Here is a 23,416-nt window from a genome sequence, read left to right on the forward strand (position 1 = left end):
CTCTGACATTATTTTTACAGACCTTGTAAAAGTAATTTCCTGATAAAGTCTGCAGATAAAACATGGTAGAGGAGCCAGGCTGGTGATGTGTCAGAGAGGAATGAGCTGACAGCGAGGGAAGGCTGCAGCTCTCACTCTGCCTTGCCTCTGGGCCTTGAAGCCTCTTTATTTGGGTTTAGAAAGGAGAAATCTGGGTGGCATTTTATTCAACAGGTGGTGGTATGAGTTTTGCTGGGGATGTGAAAGAACCTGCCAGTGCGAGTCTCTGTGCTGGCCTGTGGCAGAGTAGGTCAGGGTGAATAAGGTTGTGAAGGACTTGATGCATCCATAACTAGCATCTAGTTGTATTTATTAAAAAGCTTTTTCCAAATTTTGGAGAAGACTCTGACCCCCATGGAGACATTACTCCTTGCAAGGGCTGGGGATTATGCCCTAAAATGACTGAAAACCTCTGTGGAATGAATCTTGCCTGTAAGAATGCTGAGGAAAGCTGGAGAAAAGGAGACACGTGCTGAAGGAGAGACTCACACAGGAGATTAGAGCAAAAACAGGAATAAAACTGAGTACACAGAGAGCATCCTGGGCGGAAGGAAAGGGAAATGCTCTGAAATGAAAGTGCCTGACCAGGAGAGAAGAGAGCCCAGGGCTGACTTGAAAGCCATAGAATCACAGAATTATTAAGGTTGGAAGAGACCTCTAAGAACTTTGGGTCCAGCCATTCCCCCAGCACTGCCAAGAGCACACACTAAGCCATGTCCCCACGTGCCACATCTCTGTGCCTTTTAAATCCCCCCCCAGGGATGGTGACTCCACCACTGCCCTGGGCAGCCTGTTCCAAATGTCCTGTCCATGTCCTGAGGTGGAGATGCCCTTGGGATTGTTGGAACAGCCCATCCCAACCCCACAGACACAGGTGGATGCAGGGACAGGAGGAGATGAGGCAGGGGGAATGATGCACTTCAAGCTTTTCATGTCAGGTGCTTCTGACCTTTGGTGGGATGGAGATTGGTTGTGCTCAGGGTAAAAAGTTGCTTAAGCAATTTTAAGCCTGGAATGGATAATCATATCTGCCCATCTACTGATGGACTAACATACTTGGTTTTAGAGGCTCAGCCTTTGGAAGCTCTGCACACAGCTCTTCTCTATAACATTAACTCTGCAGGGTTGCAGGCATGAAGGCTGAAAAATATCCCTGTTCATCTAAATGGCCTGCCTGCATGATACAGAATTTTTACACCAAGTTCCTACCTTGTGGTTAAGTTGTGGCTTATCATTCAGTCAAGGTTGAACAAACCCCTCATTCTGGGTCAGATATCTCAAGCAGAGCCAGCTTCTGAGCCTGGAGGTTTTTGCAATGATTGCAAAAATCAAAACAAAGCCCATTCTTTATTCTGCCATGAATTTGTCTATTTTTGGATTGTAATCATGGAATTGGGTTGTTTCTTGCTGAGTTGAAGAGTCATCTGGTAGCCTCTTTATCACTGGAGTAAATGTTGATTGGCATCTCCATATTTAAGAAGATGATTTGAGTTTAGGGCAAGGAGTCAGACTTGATGCAGCAGCATGCAAGTGTTTGACAGCAGTGTTGACAGCTCAGCTTTGAACTCCTAGACAGATCTTTACCCTCTCTACCAGCTCTGTCTCAAAAACCCTCTTCTGATCCCCTTTTTTCACCCTCACCTACGTGGGTCTTGGTGCCACAGGCAGCAAATAAAAACTGTGTCTTCCCCTTTTAATAATGAGAGATTCCCTTTGCACAACATGATTTTCTCTGGCCCTGGAAACTGGAGACCTGTAGCAATAATTGCAATAAATTAACCTAGCCTTTTTCTTCATAAAACTGTCTGGGGAGGGTTCTTAATTCAGTTTGTCGTGAGTCACTTTAATTACATCATGACCACACTGATGAATGTTCGGGCAGGTAAAAGGTCTCACAGAGTTTGCCTGATAAATGCTTATTGCAAAGAGCTCATTGCTAGACTGTAAATATTTTTGCTCTGGGGATGAAACTGGGCTTGCAAGATTGCTTGGGAACGAAATGAAAACAATCAGATTTGGCTGATTTTCTGTAAGTGAAAGATTTATTTTTAATTATTGCTGGGTGCCTTTCAGAGATGGTTTGGGGCCTTGGCTCTGCTTCAGTGTGGTTACAAAGGAAGAAAAGGAAGAGTGGTCATGTCCAGCCCTTGCTGTGGGGAGGGATTGTGTGGATGGGGGAGAGAGGACACAGAGCCCCAAATCTGAAGGGGAGCAAGGGAGTAAGAAGGCAGTGGGGATCTAGTGAGGTTTGGGGAAAGCAACTGTAGCCTTGGGGGAAAAGGGTTTATCTGAAATTTATGGGTGCAGTGATGCTGAGGAAGGAGAAGGGGTGGCAGGAGTGAAAATGGGTTTCACTCATTCCAGGGCCTGGGGTGTTTGGTCTGCACTTGGCTCAGCCAACAGAAGCATCTTCTAATTTATCACTGGGACACTGCTGTGATTACCAGTGCTGGGGGAGCCACTTTGAGGGCACAAGGACATTGCACCTCGGTGATGGTGGGCAGGCAGCCACCTCCCTCGCAGCCAGGGAGTCATCAAATGCAAAATAGAAGAGCACAAGTGCCTCTTGCAGTCTCTGACAGTTTTGTGCCCCCACTGCCATGGAAGCAGAGTCATTTCTGGTCTCAGTGTTGGCTGCTAAAATCCCAGAGTCTGCTGAATTCATAGTAAGAGCTGGTCAAAACACAGATATTTAAAGCAAGCTTTCTGTTTTCCCTTCTGTTGATGTTTATACTGGTTGCTATTCTCACCCTGAACTCTTTGACACAACTTTTGCCTTCTTTGGCTGTGTTTTAGACTGCTTTTCTTTCTCTCATTTTTATTTTTTTTTTTTTTTTTTACTTTTCAACAGATGAGGGCTCCAGCATTGAGGACGCAGACTTCAACTGGGACGAGTTCCTGGAGGAAACAGGAGCCAGTGCTGCTCCCCACACCTCCTTCAAACACGTACGTGCTCCCTCTGAGCCTTGTGGGTGTTGTACACCTTCCCTCTTCTGCTTTTCAGGGGTTCCCTGGAGAGCTGTAGTGGAGTTTTCCCATTTTGGGGAGAAATTGTCCCTCCACACATGTTGGGAGTATATTCCCTGAGTGGGAATAGCCTCCCAGCAGGTGTTAGGTGACCTTGGTGTGTTTGCAGTCACAGATTGGAGTTCTGTGTCTGTGCCACTCCCTTATCCTCTGCCTTTGCATCAAGTTTTCCGTTTTTGAGGGGTTGTGTTGCTCTCCTTTTGCTTCTAATGCACTCATTTTTTTCCCTTCACCTGTTTTCCCCTCTGCATTCGTTGTTGTCCATGCCAGCCTGCAGAGATGAATCTCACAAGAGTGTCGTGGTTGCCCAAAGCTCCTTTTAATGCCTGATTTACTGACTGGCAGAGTCACTCAGCACCAGAGTTCAGTGTGGCTCGTAGGAAACCATCTCTCCTGGCTGGAGGTGCTGTCTCAGCAGTGTGGGGAGCAGGGACCTGGGCAGGTGCTGCTTTTCCTGGGTGAGCATGGAGTGTGCAGGCAGCTGTGGTAGTGACAGGTCTGTGCTCTGCTCTGTGTCTGCACCAGCAGCATGTGAAGGCACCTCTGGAGATCACCTGGTCAAACCACCTTTGTCTCCAGGTAATTTTGTGGCTTGTTTTGTAGTGCTAAAGGAGCTGCAGGGGTGAAAAGCCTCTCTTTTATCTAGTCTGAAAAACCAGTACAGTCCTCCATTCCCTATTTTGCTTTCATTTTAACAACAGTTAACCCAGAGTATTGCAGGATGAAGGACCATACTTCTCTATATTGGAGATTTGCAGGGCAAAGCTTATTGTGGAGTTCATTCTTGATCCAGCAGCTGCTTGGAGAGAGCATCTTGTCGCAGATTTCTGCTCCAGGCTCAAAGTAGAAAGTTTTGTGCTTCATGAAGCCCTTAAGAATGTCTTCAGTTGTGTAGAGATGCCTTGCTGATCCTGCTGACTGCAGTGTCTCACAGCACCTCAGTCCTGGGAGTGTCAGTGTGGAACAAATTGGTGCTGGAAACAGCCCTTGGTGACTGCTTCACAATCTGAAACTTGATCCTCAAAAATCTGGCCAAAAACCTGAAAGCTGTTGGAGAAGATTGTATTATCTGTCTGTGTGATTCTCCTCTTGATGTGATTTCCAGTCTCTTGGCTTCCAGAGTATCTTGTTGGTGTTCTGGTGAGCACAGGGAGAGAACCAACAAATGAATCAATCTCTGCAGGCATCAGGCTCAGGTGCTTTGAGCTGCAGCTGCCAGTGTGTACTGGGAGGAGGCCAGGAGATCCAGTTTGTACTGGGACATGGGCTATTCTGTAGCCTGGATTATTTGTGAGCATTGCTGAGATCCTGTTTTAGCACTGAGTAAAGCAGTGCATGTCACAGGCCACCCTCAGTGTTAGAGCATGTCCAGAGGTCCCTCTCAGTTGTTCTGTGACTCTGGGCATTGATTCTGCTGGAAGTGCCCACACAAGGAAAGGCACGTGGAGTGCAAATGATAAATGGTTTGGCTGGGCAGCCCTTGGGGTCAGAAGCTGGAGTTGCATGAGTGAGGGATTACTGCTGGTGGGCCACAGGAGTGTTTTCTCAGCAGCTCAGCATCCCCACATCTGTGAAATCCTGACCATGTTATATTTGTCTTTGTAAATAAAAGAGTCATTTAAAACTGCCATTTCTGTTGGAAAGCAATCAGAGACAAGCTTACCTAGAGTTATAATCCCTCTGGATTCAGTAGCTGATAAGGTTCTAAGAAACCTGTGACAACCTGTCCTTAAATATCTCCTGAGGAGTGGCAGGTTACATTTTGGATGGTTTTGTGAAGACAAGGCTGGCACCTGACCAGTGTACTGGCATCCACCTCTTCTTTATCAGCAGCAGCTAGAGGCATCCCACTGCTCCTTGGAACACAGGTTGTGCTACAGCAGGCCCTGGTGTTCATCAGCAGTGTCCCAAAAGAGATGCACTAGCATCTCCAGTGTCCTGAGGCAAGTTACAGGTGACCTCTCACTGCTGAGATAAGTGGAAGTGACATCTCCATCAGATGGCAGGACAATGACCTAGACTGTTTACTTCTTTCAGTGGCAGGTCATACCTCGTTTTCCATGGTGCTGGGAGGGGGAATTGGGTGAGGCTTGAGCTGCTGAGGATGGGTGCAGTGGAAATACTCTCCTGGTACAGCATTCAGTCCTTGATGCTTGTCAAGCCTCTAGAGGTGCTTCAGTGTTGTTATGTGGCTAAATATTGTAGTTGGGCTTGACTCCTAGAGGTGCTTTGTACCTGCCTTTCTGTGTCCTGTGATTTGCCTGGTGGAGCTGTGCAGTGGGAAATGAAATTTCATTTGAGTTATGCTGACTGTATCCAAGGCATTAGGGACGTTTAGGGAGAGAAGATGATTGCCAGTCCTCTCTTGGATGTAGTACACCTGAAGGTGCCACTCCTGCACTTTGGAGCCTGTGGGACTTCCATGATGGGATATGAGCCAGTGAAGTAGGAGTGGAACTGCCCAGACAGGTGAAGAAGGAGCTGGTTGGATTGAGAAGCACAATCAGCTCATGTTCTATCCCAGGGCTGCTCTTTAAGGGCAGCATTTCCAGGGGAGGGGAGGGGAGGGGATCTCCCTGCAGAAAAAGTAACACCATCATTCCTTTCTCATTTTGCAAGGTTGAAATCAGCCTTCAGAGCAGTTTCCAGCCAGGGATGAAACTAGAAGTGGCCAACAAGAGCAACCCAGACACGTACTGGGTGGCCACCATCATCACCACGTGCGGGCAGCTCCTGCTGCTGCGTTACTGTGGCTACGGGGACGACCGCAGGGCAGACTTCTGGTGCGACGTGATGACAGCAGACCTGCACCCCGTGGGCTGGTGCACGCAGAACAACAAGGTCCTGATGCCCCCAGACGGTGAGTCCTGCCTGCTTTGTTGGGCTCTGCTCTGGTATTGGGCTGTGGGCTCACCTCCAGGTTTCTGGTTGGTCTGGGATGGGTACTCCGGGTCCTCGGCTGGTGTTGGGTGATGTGGGCAGGGTCGTGTCCCCACAGGATTCAGTTTGCCAGTCAGCCTCCAGCCAAAGGCGTTTTTGCCCTAGTTGGTAACAACAGAAGGCACTTCCATAGGGAGATGTCTTTTTACTGCTGAACTGTAATGCTGTGATTTTCACTTTGGGGAGAAAACTGTCCTGTTCTTGTAGAAAGGAGGGGTGAAATTCAAGAGTGAGAACAAACTAAAATAAGCAAGATCAGCTTGACTGTAACCAAAATCAGAAGCTGACTTTGCACTCCAAAGTGCTTTGCCCTGAAAGTTCAAAACCTTCCATCACCAGACTCTTGCAGCTCTTAATTCCAGTGGTAGATCAGTGTGATTAAAGATAGCAGAATTTGATCATTATTCATTAGGGCATGTCCTGATTGGCAGCTCTTAGGTGCACAAAAGCTGAATGGAAGTGTTGTAGGTTCCCGAGTGGCCCATGTGGAGCAGTTTGTTAATAATACAATTTGATCCCCAGTGTATAAAAATATAAAAATATAAATATATATATATATATATCTGTATATACAGGCTATGTGCATCAACAGAGCAGCTGTGGTTTATCCTTGCTACTACATTGCTCCAAGCAGAGGCATATTGTCAGTGTTGCTCCTAAGTATTCCTGCCACATATCCCATTTATTCTGGATCAAGGGAAGAAGAGATGAGTATTCAGCCTCCAGCTTGTGCATACATTTAAGGAAAGTCTCATTTAAGGGCTCTGCTGCTGAAGTTACTCTTTCCCTTTCTGCTACGTGTGGCCATTGGAAGTAGTGCATGTGCCAGTTGTGTGCCATGTGGGAATTCTCCTGGAGTAAGTGTTCCCTGACTTCCTCCTGAAGTGAGCTGTAGACACAGTCTTTGAATCAAGGCTGACATTTCCTGCCTTGCATGTGCCCAACTGTGAGCTAAACTTGTCTTTTTGTTCTGGTCTGTGTGTTTTGAATAAACACAAGATTGATTGCTATAAAAAAAAAAAAAAAAAAAAAAAAAGTCTTGAAGATAAATAGGGCTGAGAAATCTCTTGGCTTAGTACCAGTAAATCAAGCTGATGTGAGAGGGGTTGAGGTATTTTATTTTATTGGCCTCTTAAACTACATTTTATTATGTGGATTACAATCAGCAATACCGGAAAGGTGTACAGTGCTGCAGACTAAATCTCAAATGTGAGGGTCAATGGGGTAAGAGAATTTACTGAATGTCATAATAGAAAATAACAATTCCCTTGTAACCTGAGGCAACTGCTTTTCAGGGATCTGTTGGAATTTGCCCTTTGGGTCGTGACCACTCTGTGTGAATTGCCTTGCTTGAGTGACTGCAAGTGTGCAATGTGTCCTACATGCCTTCTTCTCTGGTGGGTGATGTAACTGTACACCAGGGTGCTCAGTGTGGGCAACTTCCCTGTTAGTTCAGAGGGGTTTTTTTTTTTTTTTTTGTTTATTTTCCCACTCCCATTTTCAGTGAATAAACTTTGTTGAATATGTCACAGTATAATTTTCAAAAGGAATAAATTAAATACATGGGTTGTTATTTCAAAAAAAAGATTTAAGCATTTGAGAGCTTGGCTCATACTTTGGAATGAGGCATCTAAAATGCCCAAGGGGATCTGAGCCTTCAGGACTTAAAAAACATAGGACCGGTGCATTGGTAAACGAGAAACTATGTTCTCTATGAACTCTGGATATTTTTTTAAACCTCTTTATTTTGTTGTCAGACTTTTGGGAGAAACAAAAACCAGCTTTAAATTGCACAGACCCAGTTCTGAAGGCATCGGTTCTGCACATCTTGATTACACTGACTGTATCTGTTGGCTAGACCATGCAAACAAACAGCATGGCTGGGGCTGGTTGTTTGTCATTAGGCTGTGATTTTAATCAGGGGCTGAAGGGTTTGGTTAAAAAGCAGAGTTGCCAAAATGGACTTGTTTAACAGCCAGAATGACAGCACTGGGGCAGTGCTTTCTTTCTGCTCACGAGTCAGGCTGGACTGACGGGTGCTCATCTCGTAAATGCGATGCCAGACAAGAATGGTAGAGTGATGGGACAAAGAATTTCATTAGATGGGAGAGAGATGCAACAAAATGGGCTGGTTCAGTTCAGCAGGTCAATAGAACTTGATTTAAAGTCCAGCAGACACAGAGCTTTTAAGGGGCGGCTGCCAAATAATTGTAGTTTATGATCCAAATCGAAGGAAGTTGATTAAGTTGCAGACGGCTGCTCTGTTATTTATGGGGTGATGTTAGTTGCATCATGGTGCCTGTGGCCTGTGAGTAAAATGTCAAGTCATGTTCTGTCCTCCTGTGACGTGATGGTGCAGTCACCACATCAGGAATACCTGAGGTGGCAATAAAATGTCTTGGTTTATGGCAGGATGCTGTGAGTGCACGTGTGCCTGTGAGCTTCACGCTCCAACCCCCTCCTTCACAGGAAATCAAAGGAGTAAAATTGTAGTTACTTCAAGCTTTGCCATTAATTATATTTTTCTCATTACAAATCGGTGTGTAATTTGAATTGCAAACTCAACTATCCTGGCAGAATAGATCTGTTTACCATTCAAAGCAAAATGAAAATTATTTAAATTAGTTAATATAGAACTCATTTGAATGATTTGGATGTTTATTCATGAACTAGCTGAGGCAAGTGTGAAGCTGTCCTTATGGTCTGTAGCTTTGGCACTGATCAGCTCTAATGTCACGTCCTGGGACAGAGATTTCTTCTTTATTGCATATTAACTGTGGTGTAAGCAGTGGGTAACTACAGCCTGATGTAGCTGAGTGTGAAATTTTCATCCCTTCTGACAAGGCCCTTCAGCAATTGTAATTCACACGAGGTAGAGCAGCCTGCTTCCAAGTTCACTGGCAGTGGCAGTGCTGTGGTGGTGTGGGAGGCTTTGTTTCCTAGACAAGGAATGGGATGTGAGGTGGATTTTCCATCATTTAGTTAAAATTTCCCCATTGCATCAGCCTGCATTGAAACACAGAGAGCATTTATCCCCTCCTGTGTCTTACCCAAAAACTCCCTTCCTCCTCAAAGTGCAGCTGTTTATCGCCATCCTTTGTGCCTTGGACTGAGCATCCTTCATCCCTTTTACCCACTGAACATTAACAATTTAAGCCTAACTAAACTTTCCTGACTAGTGAAAGGAAAAGAGGTGTTCTGTTCATTTCCATGTGCTGTTTTTCCTCTGTTGGTGACAGTTGAGTTCATGGACGCATCCGCCATCGGGCGCAGGAGCGGCGTGGAGAACCTGACAAGTGTAGTAGCTAAATTATGCATTGTGAAAGAGCAGGGACGTCCTGTGATTGACACTCGGGGGTTTCTGTACAGATTGCAGATTTCCAGCTGAGCTGACAGAGCCCAGGCTCTCCTGGCACTGTTGTAATGCATCCTGGAATGAGCTAAAGACACCGGATGACGGGATTGTTTTGCACACTTGGAATTGCAGCAGTGGCTCTGCTTTGATGTTATTGACAGGTGGAAATTCAGGCAGGGCATTTCTGTGTGCAGATTTGTGAGCTGGAGGCTGTGGAGATGGAATGAAACACAGCAGGGAGAGAACCAGGTCCATATTTTGGTTTTGTGGTGGGCTGGAGTGGATGGGGAAAACTCTGAACACTGGCTGTACCTGGGCTTGGTGACCAAGAAGATCAATCACACTGTGATTCTGTGTAGGAAAGCAGCTTTTAGTTCCCTGTTGCATCAATACAAGGAGGATTAAAGTTCAGAAGTCTGATCCTGGCTTGAAATAATCTTCTCTTTCATGGTGCTGAACTTGATAAAGTTTAGTCATCAATTACCCAATTAAGAGGGGTAGACTTTTGCCTGCCCAGGCTTTCTGTGAAGGCAAACACCATCATTTGGTCAGTATTTGGTCAGTATTTGAGACAGGTTTTCATGTGGCTCTCAGGTGAGAATAACTCCTATCCCAGATGTAGGCCAAAGGAAGGAAATTTCGCTGTGGTTCCAAGTGCTGGGTCAGATTCTGGGCAGGATATGGTTGAAAAAGGGACCTAAAACTTGTGCCATGGCATATTGGGTTGCCTTCAAATGACAACTTACTGCTTTTTTTTGTTTGGTTGGCTCTATATATTATCATGTGAATCTATCACAGAGCAAAATCCTGCTCTTTGAGGTCAGCAGTGTAAAGGAGGGGAGAAATGAATCTGGTTGGCCTTGGTGAAATTTACAGCAGGATGATTCTGAATGGCCAGAAGATGGTCTGCTGTCTTGCAGGTGTGGATTTGATGTCTCTCCAAGGCACACAGAAGGCTTTTTTTGGGGTCACAGCTCAGGGTGGTGGTGATGTGGCCCATACCCTTGGCTTTCAACATCATTATTGGAGCTCCCTTGCTGAATGCAAAGCTTGTCCATGGGCTCTTAAAAGAGGGACACAGAGATCAGAGACAATGTTTTTGACAATGGATGTGGGTGTTCAGAGATTCCCTTTCAGAAAATACAGTTATGGATATAGTTGGGTGTTTTTTTTTGGTTTTTTTTTTTTTTTAATGGAGTCATCTTCCCTCTGGTGATCTCATCCCAGAAGAAGTAAAAATTAAATTGTACTTGCAGGTAGAGGGATTAGATGGGCAGGGTAGACTTCTCCTTTTGCTTTTTTACTGGTATGGAGAGCAGATCTGGCCCCAGTTTAGCTCTTTCACCTGAAATATTACTTCCAAAGAGCTTGAGGCTGGAGAAAATAAGTAGGCATTCACTGAGCTTATGCTGTTTTACATCAGCTAAAAACTGGGCCCTCGAGCCAAGTAAAATGAAACTCGGAAATCTTCTTTGGCAGGTTGCACTGTCAAAGCCTGTGGGTGTTTCTAAAGCAGTATACAGGGCTGTTTCTTAAAATCTCTGCCTGATATTTATCCTGTTATTCCATCAAAACTGAGTTTAGACTAACCTAATGTAAATAGATGGCAGGATTTCTTTATTTTAAGTGCTGCAAATGACTCTTAGTACAGTGTTTTATGTGTGCTTTTCAAGTCGACTTCAGCAGCCTATTAATTATGCAGGGATGACGTTAGCATAAATAACTAGTCAGCAAATAAATGTCAATTAAATATTCTATTAGCATAGTAGGCAGCTTTATGCATTGGCATAGAACATTTAGCAGATCATACTTAATGAGCACATAAAAAAAATAGATTTTTTTTTTCCTTAGCTCTCCTGACGACAGCAAAGGAGAGGAGGTAAAAATGCTGGGTTTGGCTGAAATTTGCTGTAGTAGGAGTCAAGTCAGTTGATTCTGGTGTATCTTAGGAGTTTCCAGGAGCTGGAATTCATTGGAGCATGTCATGGCTTGGCATTTCCTCACAGCCCCTCGTAGCCCCTTGCAAACTTGCTCTTGAGAAAAACATTTTCATTACAGCACCCTCAGTAGTTTTTCCTTCCCTTCCTTGGCATGACTCAGATCCCTCAGCCTGGGATGTGAAAATTCAAGAGTCTGCTCGTGGCTTGAGTGGCATCAGGATAATGTTGTCTTGATAGGGAAAATGCTCTTTTCACTGTGGTGTGAAACTGCAAATCTTTTTCATGTGCTACTGGCTTTAGTTACTTTCAAAAGACTTAGTACTGCCAAGTGAGGCCCTTTTGGGGTAAACTGAGCATAACAGCCCCCCACGTGTCTTTTGGGAATGTAATTAATTGTTGAGCTACTGTGTAAATGTGGCACAGCCTGCCCAGTGGGTCAGGCTTTGCAAGAAGTTTGAGTTGTAGACTTTATCAAATGCAGAGGGTTTTGGTCATCTCCAGGTCTGCTGGGCTTGAGGTCAACATTTTCTGTTTTGATTTTCCTTTTAATATAATTTTTCAGGTCCAGAGGCATAACTGCAGAGAGCCTTGCAGGGATGAGATGCTGGCAGGTTTATTAGGTGGAGTGGGGAGTAGATGATTTATCCTGGTATTTCAGTTGTGAAACTCAGACAAAAAAAAAAAAAAAACACATCCTGAGTGGGAAGTGCGAGGTGTGCACTGCTGTGGCTCTGTGAGTGATGGAGAAAATCGAGGGGAAAAAAACAATGTTTGGTTCAACACAGGTCTTTTTGTTTAAAGTTTTGTCTTTTGTTTTAAGTTTTGGGAGTGCAGTAGAAGTGGTCTTAGGAATGTGGACAAGACTGCCAGGTGCTGCAGGGACCCTGTGGCTCAGGTACGTGGCCTTGGGGCACTCTCAGCTCTCTGCTAAGGGGAAAGTTTTCCCTGAGGCCAAGTCTCATCAGCTGGGGTCACTCTTCTTGCTTCTCTTGAGTATCTGGTGGAACTGGCTTAGAAAGGTTCCTTTTTCCCCTTCTTGAAACCATAAATTCAAAGCCTCCGCTTTGTACTCGCCAGTATTTTCCTTCAGGAAAATGTCAGCGTTTTTCCACTCAGAACCTTAGGGTGGCTGTCTTTGGTTTAAACACCCAAAAAACTGTCTTTGAGTTGAGTTGCAGCAGGCTCAGCACCCCAAAAGTGGGTGCTGGTCTCTCCTTGTCCCTTTGCCTGGGTTAGATTTTGTCTCGGGAGGTTTTGGCCTCTCTTTGTGCATTCATCTTGAGATTCTTCTCCTCCATGCCCCATGAGATGCTCTTGTGCCTGGGGAACCCAGCCCTTGCTGAGGATCAGGCATTAGAAGAACTGAAACCATGCAAGATTGTTTAGTTTTCCAGTGGAAAAAAGAAAGCCCAGAGTCGCACACGAAGTAGGCTCTGTTTATTAAAAGCAAGGAAAGAAACACACTTTTATCAAAACCTAATTTTCCAGTAAGAAGCCGTTTCAGCAGAAACATGCCCAGCAAGCCTAGTTTCCAGGGACAACAACATCTGCTTATACTGTATTTATATTTATTTATGCTCACAAACAAATGGAGGAAGGGAAAAAGGAGGCAGGCCTGGCCAGACAGCCTGTGGTCCAGCGAGGCAGGGATGTGTGCAGTGTCTGTGGGCACCAGAACTGCTCAGGAACCTGCAGTGCACCTCAAGTGCCTGTTCTGCACCTGTATTTGGGTGCTTTTTTTATCATACAACCCAAGAATGGTTTGGGTTGGAAGGGATCTTCCTGGTCTCATTCCAACCCCTGCCACGGGCTTCTACAGAGCAGAGTATTACTAAGGTTAATTTGGAAAAATCAAGATTTTGCCTACACCTAGATTAGATATCAGTGCAAGGCCTTAGAGGGTTGACAGTTTCACTGATGCAGTTGTCCCCTAATGCAAACCCTGGATTTTTGCAGATTTCTGGGTGGAAATACTTTTAATCTGTAGCTGTAGCCTGTCCTTGTTCCCCTACTGGACTGAGCCATGTAGCCAGCAAACCTTGTAAAAAATATTACTTAGTTTTACAGCTAACACTGAGGATAATGCAGCACTGTTTACTCTAGTGTGTTATTAACCCAGCTCGGAGCACGGGTTTAATCTGGAGGTTGGCTGGCAGCCAAGGGAGGGTTCAAGAAGTGGTTTTCCAGTGGATGAGGTTTGAAAGCCAGGGACTCAGACATGGCCCTACTGAAATGAATCCACTCTCTGCCTGCTTTTCCCTTGCTTGGGTGGACTCTCTGTTGTGACTTTTATCTCCACATGCTGCTGCCTTCCTCCATGAAGGAGTGGTGCTGCCATTCCCACAGCAGCTGGATGGTTGGCAGCTTTGTGTGGGTCCCTTTTGGGTGGTGCAGGGAAGGCTGAGCAATGAATCCTGTTATGATTAAGGAAGCAGCACCTTGTGTACAAGCAACAGTAGAGCTGAGGATCAGGGATATTGCAATGAAAACTGAAAGCCTAATCCTTTTATAAACAGTCTGGAGGGGGGGAGAAGGAAAAGCAGTGATTTTTCGGAGACTTTGACAAGTTATAAATATATCCTGAGTGAAACCAATAGTGTGGAGCTTTATGAAAGATTTAATGAATGAATATTTCATGCCCACATGGTGCTTCTTCTGTAAAGTGTGCTGTTGGTAAAAAGCAATAAACAAAGAACCTCCTTCAGGGTTTGTTTGGGCTTTTAAATTAAACTAATTTAATCAACTTTTTCAGTCAAGCTTGATATTAGTTCATTTCTGTACACAGCACTGTACTCGGTTCTGTTTGTTTTCTCCTGATGCCTGTTCCGCTCTTTGGAAGATGCTTGAATACCAGAGAATGATTCATTTCATCCTGCCCTTATGGTGCATCTGGGTTTTCAAGGCAGAGAACTCCTGACTTTTCCCTAAAACCTGAGGAGCCATCCATCCTGTACCATCACAGCTGGAGGTGTTTCAGGACTCCAGCTGAGGTCATTATCCAGCAGGAAAATCACTTGAGCATGCTGGTCATTTCTGATTGTAAGCAAGTAGGATTTTTTGGGGTTTTGGGAGCCTTCAGCACCCACTTTGCTGCTGCTTGAAGGACTAGAACTAGCCCAAAGTGCTCTGGAATCTGGCCCCATATGGCCAGCAAGGCTTGGACACTTCTGCACTAGATATCAGAGATTTATGCAGGGAGATGGAAATTCTCTTCAAGCTCAGGCTCTTGGCAGGGCTGGGGCTTGAGTGTGCTGGTGAAGTTTCTTTATGGTTGGCAGTCATGACAAATGGCCAGGAGGAAATCAGGGTATGTGATTAGGAAATCAGGGTATATTAGCTCTGTGTTCCATGTATTTTACAATAATTTCTAAAAAATCCTTGAGGATGTGATTTCTCCTTGGGAACAGCAGGACTGAAGCCAGTTGATGTTTTCACAGCTGGACCAGCAAGTGAAAAGCAAATGAGGCAAGTAGGGAGATAAAAGCAAGGGTGATTGGAGGAGTAGCACTAACTTTGACAAGGCATCAGCATGAGTTTGGGATCCTCTCAACCCCACACTTTGTATGGAATGATGAGGCTGGTGTTGTGTGGAATGAGGCATTTCTTAGCTGCTTTTGCCATGAGAAGGTGCAAAAGTGCTTTTTTTTTTTCTTTTTTATTTAATTTTTTTTGCTTCTGTGCAACCAGTTGATTTGGTAGTGGGCAGCTTTGGGAAGTGAAATTTATCCCTCTTGGGTGGATGGAGTATGGCCCCGTGAGGTTTCTGTTACATATGAGCAGAGCTTTGTATTAGAAGAGAGGTTGTGTTAGAAACTGAGGGAGTTTTGCTTCTCCAAACCCACACAGATCTGAGTTCCATTTTTTTGGTAGTGTTATTAGGCATTGTGTGAGATTCTGTCTCTCTAGATCAAGGCTCAAGCCCATTGCACAGCAAAAGCATTAAACTTCAGCAAATACTGATGGAACAAAACTCCTTGCAAGTGATGCTGAGCTGCAGCAGCTGATTTATCCAGCCCAAAATGTTGGCAGAACCAATTTCTGTGGCAGCCTCTGACCCCCTGCAAGGAAAGCTCATTTCAGTGGGACTCAGGCTCTGTTCAGGATGCTTGGAGCACTTGAGGTGAGCAGCTGAGACCCCATGGCTGTGCCTTCTGTTGCTCATGATTCTGATCACAGTCTGCAGCCTCCACCGTGACCAAACCATTGGTTTTGAGCCTGATGTTTAGTGCAGGTTGTGCTGGAGGAACAGAGATAGGGCAGGAAAGGAGTAATTGCAGCTTGAGGCAGAGACTGTGAATGAGGGGCTGCATTTCTAAGGAAATACTGCAGGAAAAGGCTGTGAGCAGACACCAGACTTTTCTGCAAGTAGAGATTTCCTGAGATTTCATCCTTCTTTAGCAGAGAGTGGAGCAGGGTGGGTTTTTGGATGGTACCTTTGAGACCATTTCAGAAAAAAAATTCCCTTTGACAATTCTTGCAAAAAACATCTTCCATCCACTGAATGAAAAAGCAGAATCCTCATCCCAATATGTTCAAGTGCCAAGATGGAAATTATTTAATAATCAGCCTCTCTGAGGCTCCTTAAAATAAATAAAAAAAAAAAAGTTGAAGAACTACTGGCCCTGTTGCTTTGAGTTTAACCAGTGTTTGACATCATCCAGCTCCTTCGTTCAGACCATGTGAATATGAAACAAAATGCAGAAAATTGAGAATCTGTTCAGTATTGAACAGAAGAATTACAGCCCCATTTATAGGCTTGGTGTGTTGTCACTGAGGAGACTACAGTGTCATTATTCAAGCAAACACCACTGACATGTGCACCTTGCTCATGACTCTGCAGATCCCCACACCTTGAATATCCAGCAGTGAATATCCACAGTTGTTCTTCCACACTCACACCACGTCCTGGGACATCTGCAGTGGAGCTAAAAAAACCCAGAAACCACAGAAAAACGGAATGATTGACCCTGAAAGCATAACAGTGGGTGCAGACTACTCATTTTTGTAATTGTCAGTTAATTAATGTCTGGCTAAATGCATTTTTAATAAAATACTGTTAAAAAGTTATTAGTTTGAGAGATTTTTAAATAGTCATTCTTGATAATTGAATTTAATTTCCCTTCCTCAGTCTCCTGTAATTTTCCCCAGAGGAGTTCTGGAATGGAAATGCCACCTCAACTGTAAGACTAGACTTCAGTAGTTAATGATATAATAGGTAAAGCATGGTCAAAGTTAATTAATCTCTAGTGGAGACATCTGTGGAGATGTAAAAAACCCCCATGTCTTTGATATTCTAAGTTAGACACAGTTTTGGGGTGTTCAGATCAGAGAAGGAGGTGATATTTTTGGTGCATTGGATAGGAACTCGGAAGGATGAGTAGCACAAGGGATTTGATCCAGAGCATGCCAAAATTGAAGTGCACTTTCCTGCAGTGTACCTTTTTGGATCAGTTTGAATACTAAATTATGCCTTTCAGTCCTGAGCTGAGGGAGGATTTTCTGAGCTCTTTTAGGCCAAGGACAAACCAACGTGTCCAGTGCCATGTCTTCAGCAGAGCTTTCCTTCAGGTGCACCTCGGATTTGTGAGGAACAGGCGCGGAGTGAATTTGGGAAGCTGCTAGTGGCAGATGCGAGCACCAGCATGATCCCGAGCCAGCTGTGACTTGCACTTGATTTTTCCTTCATTATGCATGATAATGTGGGCTCCCAGTCACCGTGGAAAGGGCTGGATTCCTGAAGCAGACCATATGCTCCTGGAGCCCGTGGAGGTGGCTGATAACACAGCACGGAGGTTTAAGGGATGCTCCTATAAAGCATTTTCCTGATGACTACTGAAAATCAATTCTTCTAACCCAGATACCAAATTCTGGGTTAATTCTGGCCCTTCTGCATGACATTGGAGAACTTTTGGTCTGAATTCCCAAATAATCTGTTTCTGTGTCTCTGTGTGAGTGCTCTCGCTTCCATTTGGACGCAGAAGGAATAAAATCCAGACCCACAAATGAGCTTAAGGACATGCTGAAACCCATTCTGATTGATGATTTATTTTGTGTTGTGAGGCAGAGCATCCACCTCCTGCGTTTGTAGCTAAAAAAAGCTTCTTTTTTTCCCCACGCTGTCACTTGGGAATGAAGAAACAAGGGGAAAGTCAGCGTTTTTAAGTGTAAAAATGTAGCTACTTCCTAAAGTGCTGGAGTTGATGTAGAAGATTAATTATATCCAGGGGAAACCTTTCCAGACTCGGGAAGTCATCCTGCTATGTGTTGTACCAGTTTTACTGAAGAGGCTCTGCCATGATGAGTACAGAACCTAGAGAGGAGGAAATCCTGCAATTCTCCAGTGCCAAACAGCTCTGGGAAGGTCACTGAGGAGTCCCTGCCCATGTGAAGCATCTACACCCTGAATGTTTTGACTGCTGAAATTACCTTTTCCATAGACTCCTGCTTTGCTTTGAGCAGTTCTGCTGTTGACCTTGACCTTTTCAGCAGGTGAATCAGTTGGGAAGGTCTCTTCATGTAGAACATCTAAATTTATTTAGAAAGAAGCCAGAAAAACTTAAGAGGAAGCATTGTATGATGAAAATGAGATTAAGGGCTCACAAACCAGTTGAATGAACCATGGCTCTGCACTAATATTTGATTTAGCAGTGAAGGCATTTGGGTTCACTGGAGCATCATCATCTCCAGTCAGAATATCCCAGGTTGATGGAGAAGCTGAAGTTTTATAATTCAAAGGAAATTTAGAGCACTGTGGAAAAGCTGCTCCTGTTTCAGGTCCTGTAGCACATTGTTATTCTCACTTCACACATTGTCTTGCATAATGTTCCACGTTGATCTCTGAATCAGGTTTAAACTCTTCAAAGTTTCAGGGGATGTTTTTGATCCTGGGATTTATAGTTCAAGCCCCTTTTCTGTTTCCAAGTGAAGAAAACACATGTTTAGCAAGCACAAAATGAGCCTTGATGGAGCATTTCTTTGATGGTGTTGTGATGATGGTTATGAATTTACATTTTGTGCATAGGATGTTGAGCACCTCATGGGGCCTGGCTGTGCTTTGACTGTACCATTAATTTCGGGAAGGATGCACGATGAATGTTCATCAGGCCCTGCAGGTTCTGATTTGTGGTGCTCACATCACACAGCCGAAAGGCTCCGGAGTGATTAAACGGGATTCAGTCATTAGGAGCTGGCAATACAAATGTGATTAATTACAGAACGCACTGTAAATTGTGAAATGAGTTTGATGGGTTTTTTTTGAAAACATATGTTTCTGCTTCATGGGGTGTCAGAAGTTGGAGTCGTGGTGAATGAGGCTTGTTTGCTATTTCCATGATAATTTGGGAGTGTGCTGGGTCATGGGAATGGTTAGATTTCCATTGTTGTCCCAAGCTCTGGGGGTAAGCAGAGAGATTTGGGGAGAGTCACAGGCAAATCCTAAATCAGACCTTACAAGTCCATCTTGGAGCCCACAGCCAGGCTCTTGTACTGCCCAAGGTGTATCCTTTGAAGGCCTTCTAATAAATACCTACTTTATTCCTTCAGGTCAGCCTCTTTAAACATAAGTTCCTCACTAACTCAAGCACAGTGGCACCAGCCTCCCCTTGAGTTCTGACAGTTTTTCAACAAAAAATCCCTTTTGCCTCTGGGGTGCATCTTTGTGCTGGGGGTGTCAGGATGAAACTGGTAATGGCTTGCTTTTCACTTTGAAATCACTGCTGGGAAAAAAAAAAAAAAATTGGAAAAAATTTGGAACATACTGCCCAGGGAAGTTGTGGTTGCTTCATCCCTGGAAGTGTTCAGGACCAGACTGGATGGGGCTTTGAGCTACCTTGTCTAGTGGAAGGTGCCCCTTCCCACAGTAGGGGGTTGGAACAAGAGGATCTTTAAGGTTTCTTCCAATCCAAACCATTCTAAAAAAAAAAAAACTCCCGTAATTTTAAGCTTTAACTCAAACTTCAGTCCTTTTTCTTTTTTTTTTTTTCAATTGGTGAATTTTCCAATTGGAAAATTTTCAATTTTCTTCTGTTCTGTATTAAACAGTATAATGCATCCAATAAACTGCAAGCATCATTCTCACTCCTTCTCCTCTTTCTGTAGAATACAGAAAATAATAAAAAAAAAAAGAAAAACCCAAAATCCCAACCACAAATCAGAAAGGATTTCTTGGACATCACATCCCTCTATTTGTCTCCTATGTTTTGATGCTTTTATTTGTAGTGGATATTTGCTGTAGACTGTTGGCACTACCAGGGAAAAACAACACAATTGTGCAGTGAACTGGTTTATGCTTTATGTAAGAACATCGTGCTGCTGTAAATTTGTTGGGTTTTGCAGAGCTGTTTCCAAAGAATATCCTTCAGAAAGCGACCGTGGGGTTTGGGAGTGAGAAGAGTCACTTAGTATGGGGGATAATTGGATGGAGTTTGGAGGTGTGAGGTCAGAGCCCTGGGCAGGATATTTATACTGCAGTGACATCCCCGGATGGAATGGCCAATAAATTTTAGGTGGTGTTATGGCACAAAATCTATTTGGGGCTGGTCTGTGAGATCCCAAAGGCGCAGGGCATGGAGCTGCCTCTTGTGTCCATGCCAAGGCAAGCCAAGGAGAGGTTGTTTGGTGTTCAGGAAACCTCCAGGTTTTCTTCCTTTTGGTGTGTGGCATCAGTGACACCCGGGGCAATGTCCTTTTCTGTGAAAGACCCCAGTTCGTACCCGCTGTTGGCATGGGCCAGTGTGTGCCCAGTGCTGCCCAGAAATACTGATTCAGCTCTGAACCAAGCTGGTGGCTGGCTTGCAATAGTTCTGGCTGTGGCTAGGAATTCTGACTTGCATGGGGATTTATCTAGGAATTTAGCATTTTGCTTTGTAGACACAGTTTTTTTTCTCTTTTTGCGTTTCTGATGTGGAATTAGTCTAACACAAGGAGCTGTGGACTGCTACAGGAAGACCTTACCAGGGTTGATGGCTGGGAAAGCAGCACAAAGATCCTCCCCCATGGCTTTCAAAACTTTTAAATTGGGATTTTGCAATTTCTGTTACATTTGTCTGGCTGTTTCAGTCTGCCTGCCACAGTAAATGTCTGCCTGCAAAGATGACTGATTATCTTTTGGTTTTCACCCAGAGGGGCTACAATTTGGAAGGAAATAACCATATAAATGCCTGCTAAGTGCAAGGAATCTGGTGTATGTACTTGTTTCTCACACAGGTGAATTCATAACCTTCTCATGCAGTCTCTCTGAGCTCTGTGATCTGGTTTTGCTTCTGAGCACGTTGGTTAAGATGCTGATTTTCCTAAGAATAACAGCGCTCTCACAATGTTATTGCTATTATTCTTTTATCTCTATGGGATAAAAACTGATGTAGAAATTACAGTCACAATACCAGGTTCCCCCCTCTTTTCCCTGAAAGCTCCCAAACTGCTGATTTCACAAGGCCTTCATTAAGGCTCCTGGGTCTGGAGGTTGGGAGCTGGAGCTCTCAGTGCTCGTGATCCATCTCTTCTGAGCCCTGGGCACGGTGCTTAATGCACACGGAAGGAAAAAATAATCAGGGAATGTGCGTGGAGGCTTGGGGTTAAGTGCCAGGAGCTGCAGAGTTTGGATGCTCATTTTCACAGTGAGCCATCACCCTAATGGTCATTGATACTAATGATGGGAGAACCCCTATGGTTATGTGGTGTGTGCAGAGCTTTCAAAATCCAGGCATTGCCTGGCTCTCAGAAATGCCTTTCAGGAACTCGGTGTACGCATCCAAGATCATTTGAGTTAGCCAGTCCTGATTTGTTTCTAAGACTGTTGTTGGCAACAATGAAATTTAGTTACCTTGTTCCTAGAACTGAGTGGGGCAGAGAGCAGTGTTAGTGCTGTTGTTTAAAGAGCGTGCAGTTTCTGTTTAGGTAAGAAATTTTGGAAGAGCACAAACCACTAACTCTGAGTGAAACACTCAGATTCTGGAGTTACACCTCAGGTTTTTTCCTAATTCATCACAGAGGTAACTGAGACTAAAATCAGCCCATTTTTGCCACGTTGGATTCTGTGACAAAATCAGAATAATCAGCCTGCATTCATGCCTGCAGATAAGTGACCCACTGTCCTAGGGTGACTTTATGCTGCTTGTATCCCCAATTGTCTGGTCTGCTTATGCTGGATATTGAGTTCTGTGCTTTTAAAACTACATCTGGGAGCCAAGGTGGGGAGAAGGAGAAGCAGTGGAATGTCAGAGGTGGCTGTATTAAAAAATGTCAGCTCTCCTTCTCACAGACTGTGTTGTCTGCAGCATGGACAGCAGGAGAGAGCTCTCCTGTGTTTTTAGTTAGTTTTTAGCTAGCTGAGGCAGAGAAGTTCCCCAGACTGTGGCTTTTTCTTCTTCTTGGAACTGATCTGCCTGCTCTGGACTGAAAACCCAGAAAAACATCAGGAGCTCACACCTGTGACCCACTGGGGGCCCAGGACTTGGCATGTTCCAGCACAGGAGAGACTGATAATAGACTGAGTGAGCTGAGCTACGCCCCATGACAAGGACTCTCTGAATTTGCCATCTCTTCAGAACAATGAGAGGTTCCATTGTTTAATACTATTAATTTTTTATGCTTGTGAGTACTTTGCTTGTTACATAAACAGGTTTTTTTCCACTTTTCTTGAAGGAGGTTTACTTCCAGAACTGGTTGGGAAAGGGGCTGCTTGAATTTGCTTTCTAGAAAAGACCACTTCAGAAGTTTGTTCGCAAAATTTGTCCTAAACCAGGACACCCACTTAAAAATGGTTGTGTCCAGCAGATATTTTTGCATTCCCTTCCCAGTTTTTGAGGGTGTTTATGAAGGTGGATTTTGGTACCTAGTCTAGGTGACAACGTTGCAGAATTGTGTTTCAGGTGAAATCAGTGTAAAAACGCTTCAAAAATAAATAAAAAATCATAGAATCATTTGGGTTAGAAAAGATCACTGAGCCCAGCCATTAACCTGGCTATAAATACGTGGAAAATGCTTTAAACAGTTGAATGCTTCATCATTAAATTCCATCCTGTTGAGGCTGGATGGCCACAGGTGACTTTTTGTTATGCTGAAGGACCAGGAGAATGAATTGGTTGCATCCCTGCAAAGTGAAGGGTGGGAAGAGATTAATTCCCCTTTCCTCTTGCCGTGTCCCACTTGCATCTCTCTCCCTTCATTCCCCATTCCCAGATGAGGGAGAGCAGTGCTGTGTCTGGGTGATTCCAGTCTGGCTGGTGCTGATCACTCTTGGTTTAAGCATTGAAACAAAGGGATGTGACAAGTGCAGGTGGAGCTGTTGGATTTGCTGCTGTTCCTTAGCTATGTAATTTGATTGCAATTGATAATTAATGCCACCAAGACAGAGCAGAGACCCTTCCCATTATCAGCACCCCTCTCTTTTTTGCCCCTTTTCTAAAAATTTACTTTAAATGCTTCAGTGCAAGCCGAGTGTTGACTTTGAGTGAAGGGAGGTAATTAATCACAGTACTTATGAAAATGATTTACTTATGAGTAGATAATTTTCTGCTGGGTGGGTCCCTGAGGCTGTTGTGCTCAGGGAGTCAGGGCAGGCTGGTCTGGGTTTGTGGCACACCGTGCTGTTGGGATCTAGGAGGCAAATTTCTCTTCTGATCTTGGGCAGTTGGACTTGGGAGCAGAAAGCCACAGCAGTGGGATGTCAGAAGAGTGTGTCTGTACCCATAATGTTGTGTTTGGGGTGAAGACAGCTGATCCTACTGCGTGGGAGTGCCCCAGTATTTGGTGGTGACCACTTCAGGACAAAGTGTCTTGCTCAGCTTCCTGAGCTGCAGTGAGTTAATGGAGGGGATTTTTACAAGATTTTGCATAATTTAAAAAAATCAGTATAGTAGCATCCAGTCGCCCTGTCTGCATACACTGATGGTTTTCTCCCACAGCATCCCACATCCACCTCTTCCACCCACAGTTCCTGCAGCTGGGCTGGAGTTTGTAGCCAGTGCAAGCTTCAAAAAATGAAAAAGCAACTCCCAAGCCACCCGCTGCTTTTTTATTGTTAAAAGGATAGCAGTTAATTAAAGACTAGAGAAACCCGAGGGGAATGGTGTGCACATCTGTGAAGGGCTCAAAGGATGTTGGGAAGCAAAGTGTC

General features: G+C 44.5%; 1 protein-coding gene across 1 annotated transcript in view; it reads left to right on the plus strand.

The window, feature by feature from the left end:
• The window catches only part of SFMBT2 (Scm like with four mbt domains 2), a 104,870-nt gene that overhangs the window by 14,273 nt on the left and 67,181 nt on the right, over positions 1-23,416 (plus strand). The window contains exons 3-4 of the mRNA XM_053943881.1: positions 2,891-2,985; positions 5,686-5,926. Of these exons, the coding sequence (XP_053799856.1) occupies positions 2,891-2,985; positions 5,686-5,926 (336 nt within the window). The remainder of the gene's footprint in view (positions 1-2,890; positions 2,986-5,685; positions 5,927-23,416) is intronic.

Source organism: Vidua chalybeata, chromosome 5 (assembly GCF_026979565.1).
Source record: "Vidua chalybeata isolate OUT-0048 chromosome 5, bVidCha1 merged haplotype, whole genome shotgun sequence".
NCBI classification, from domain to species: domain Eukaryota; kingdom Metazoa; phylum Chordata; class Aves; order Passeriformes; family Viduidae; genus Vidua; species Vidua chalybeata.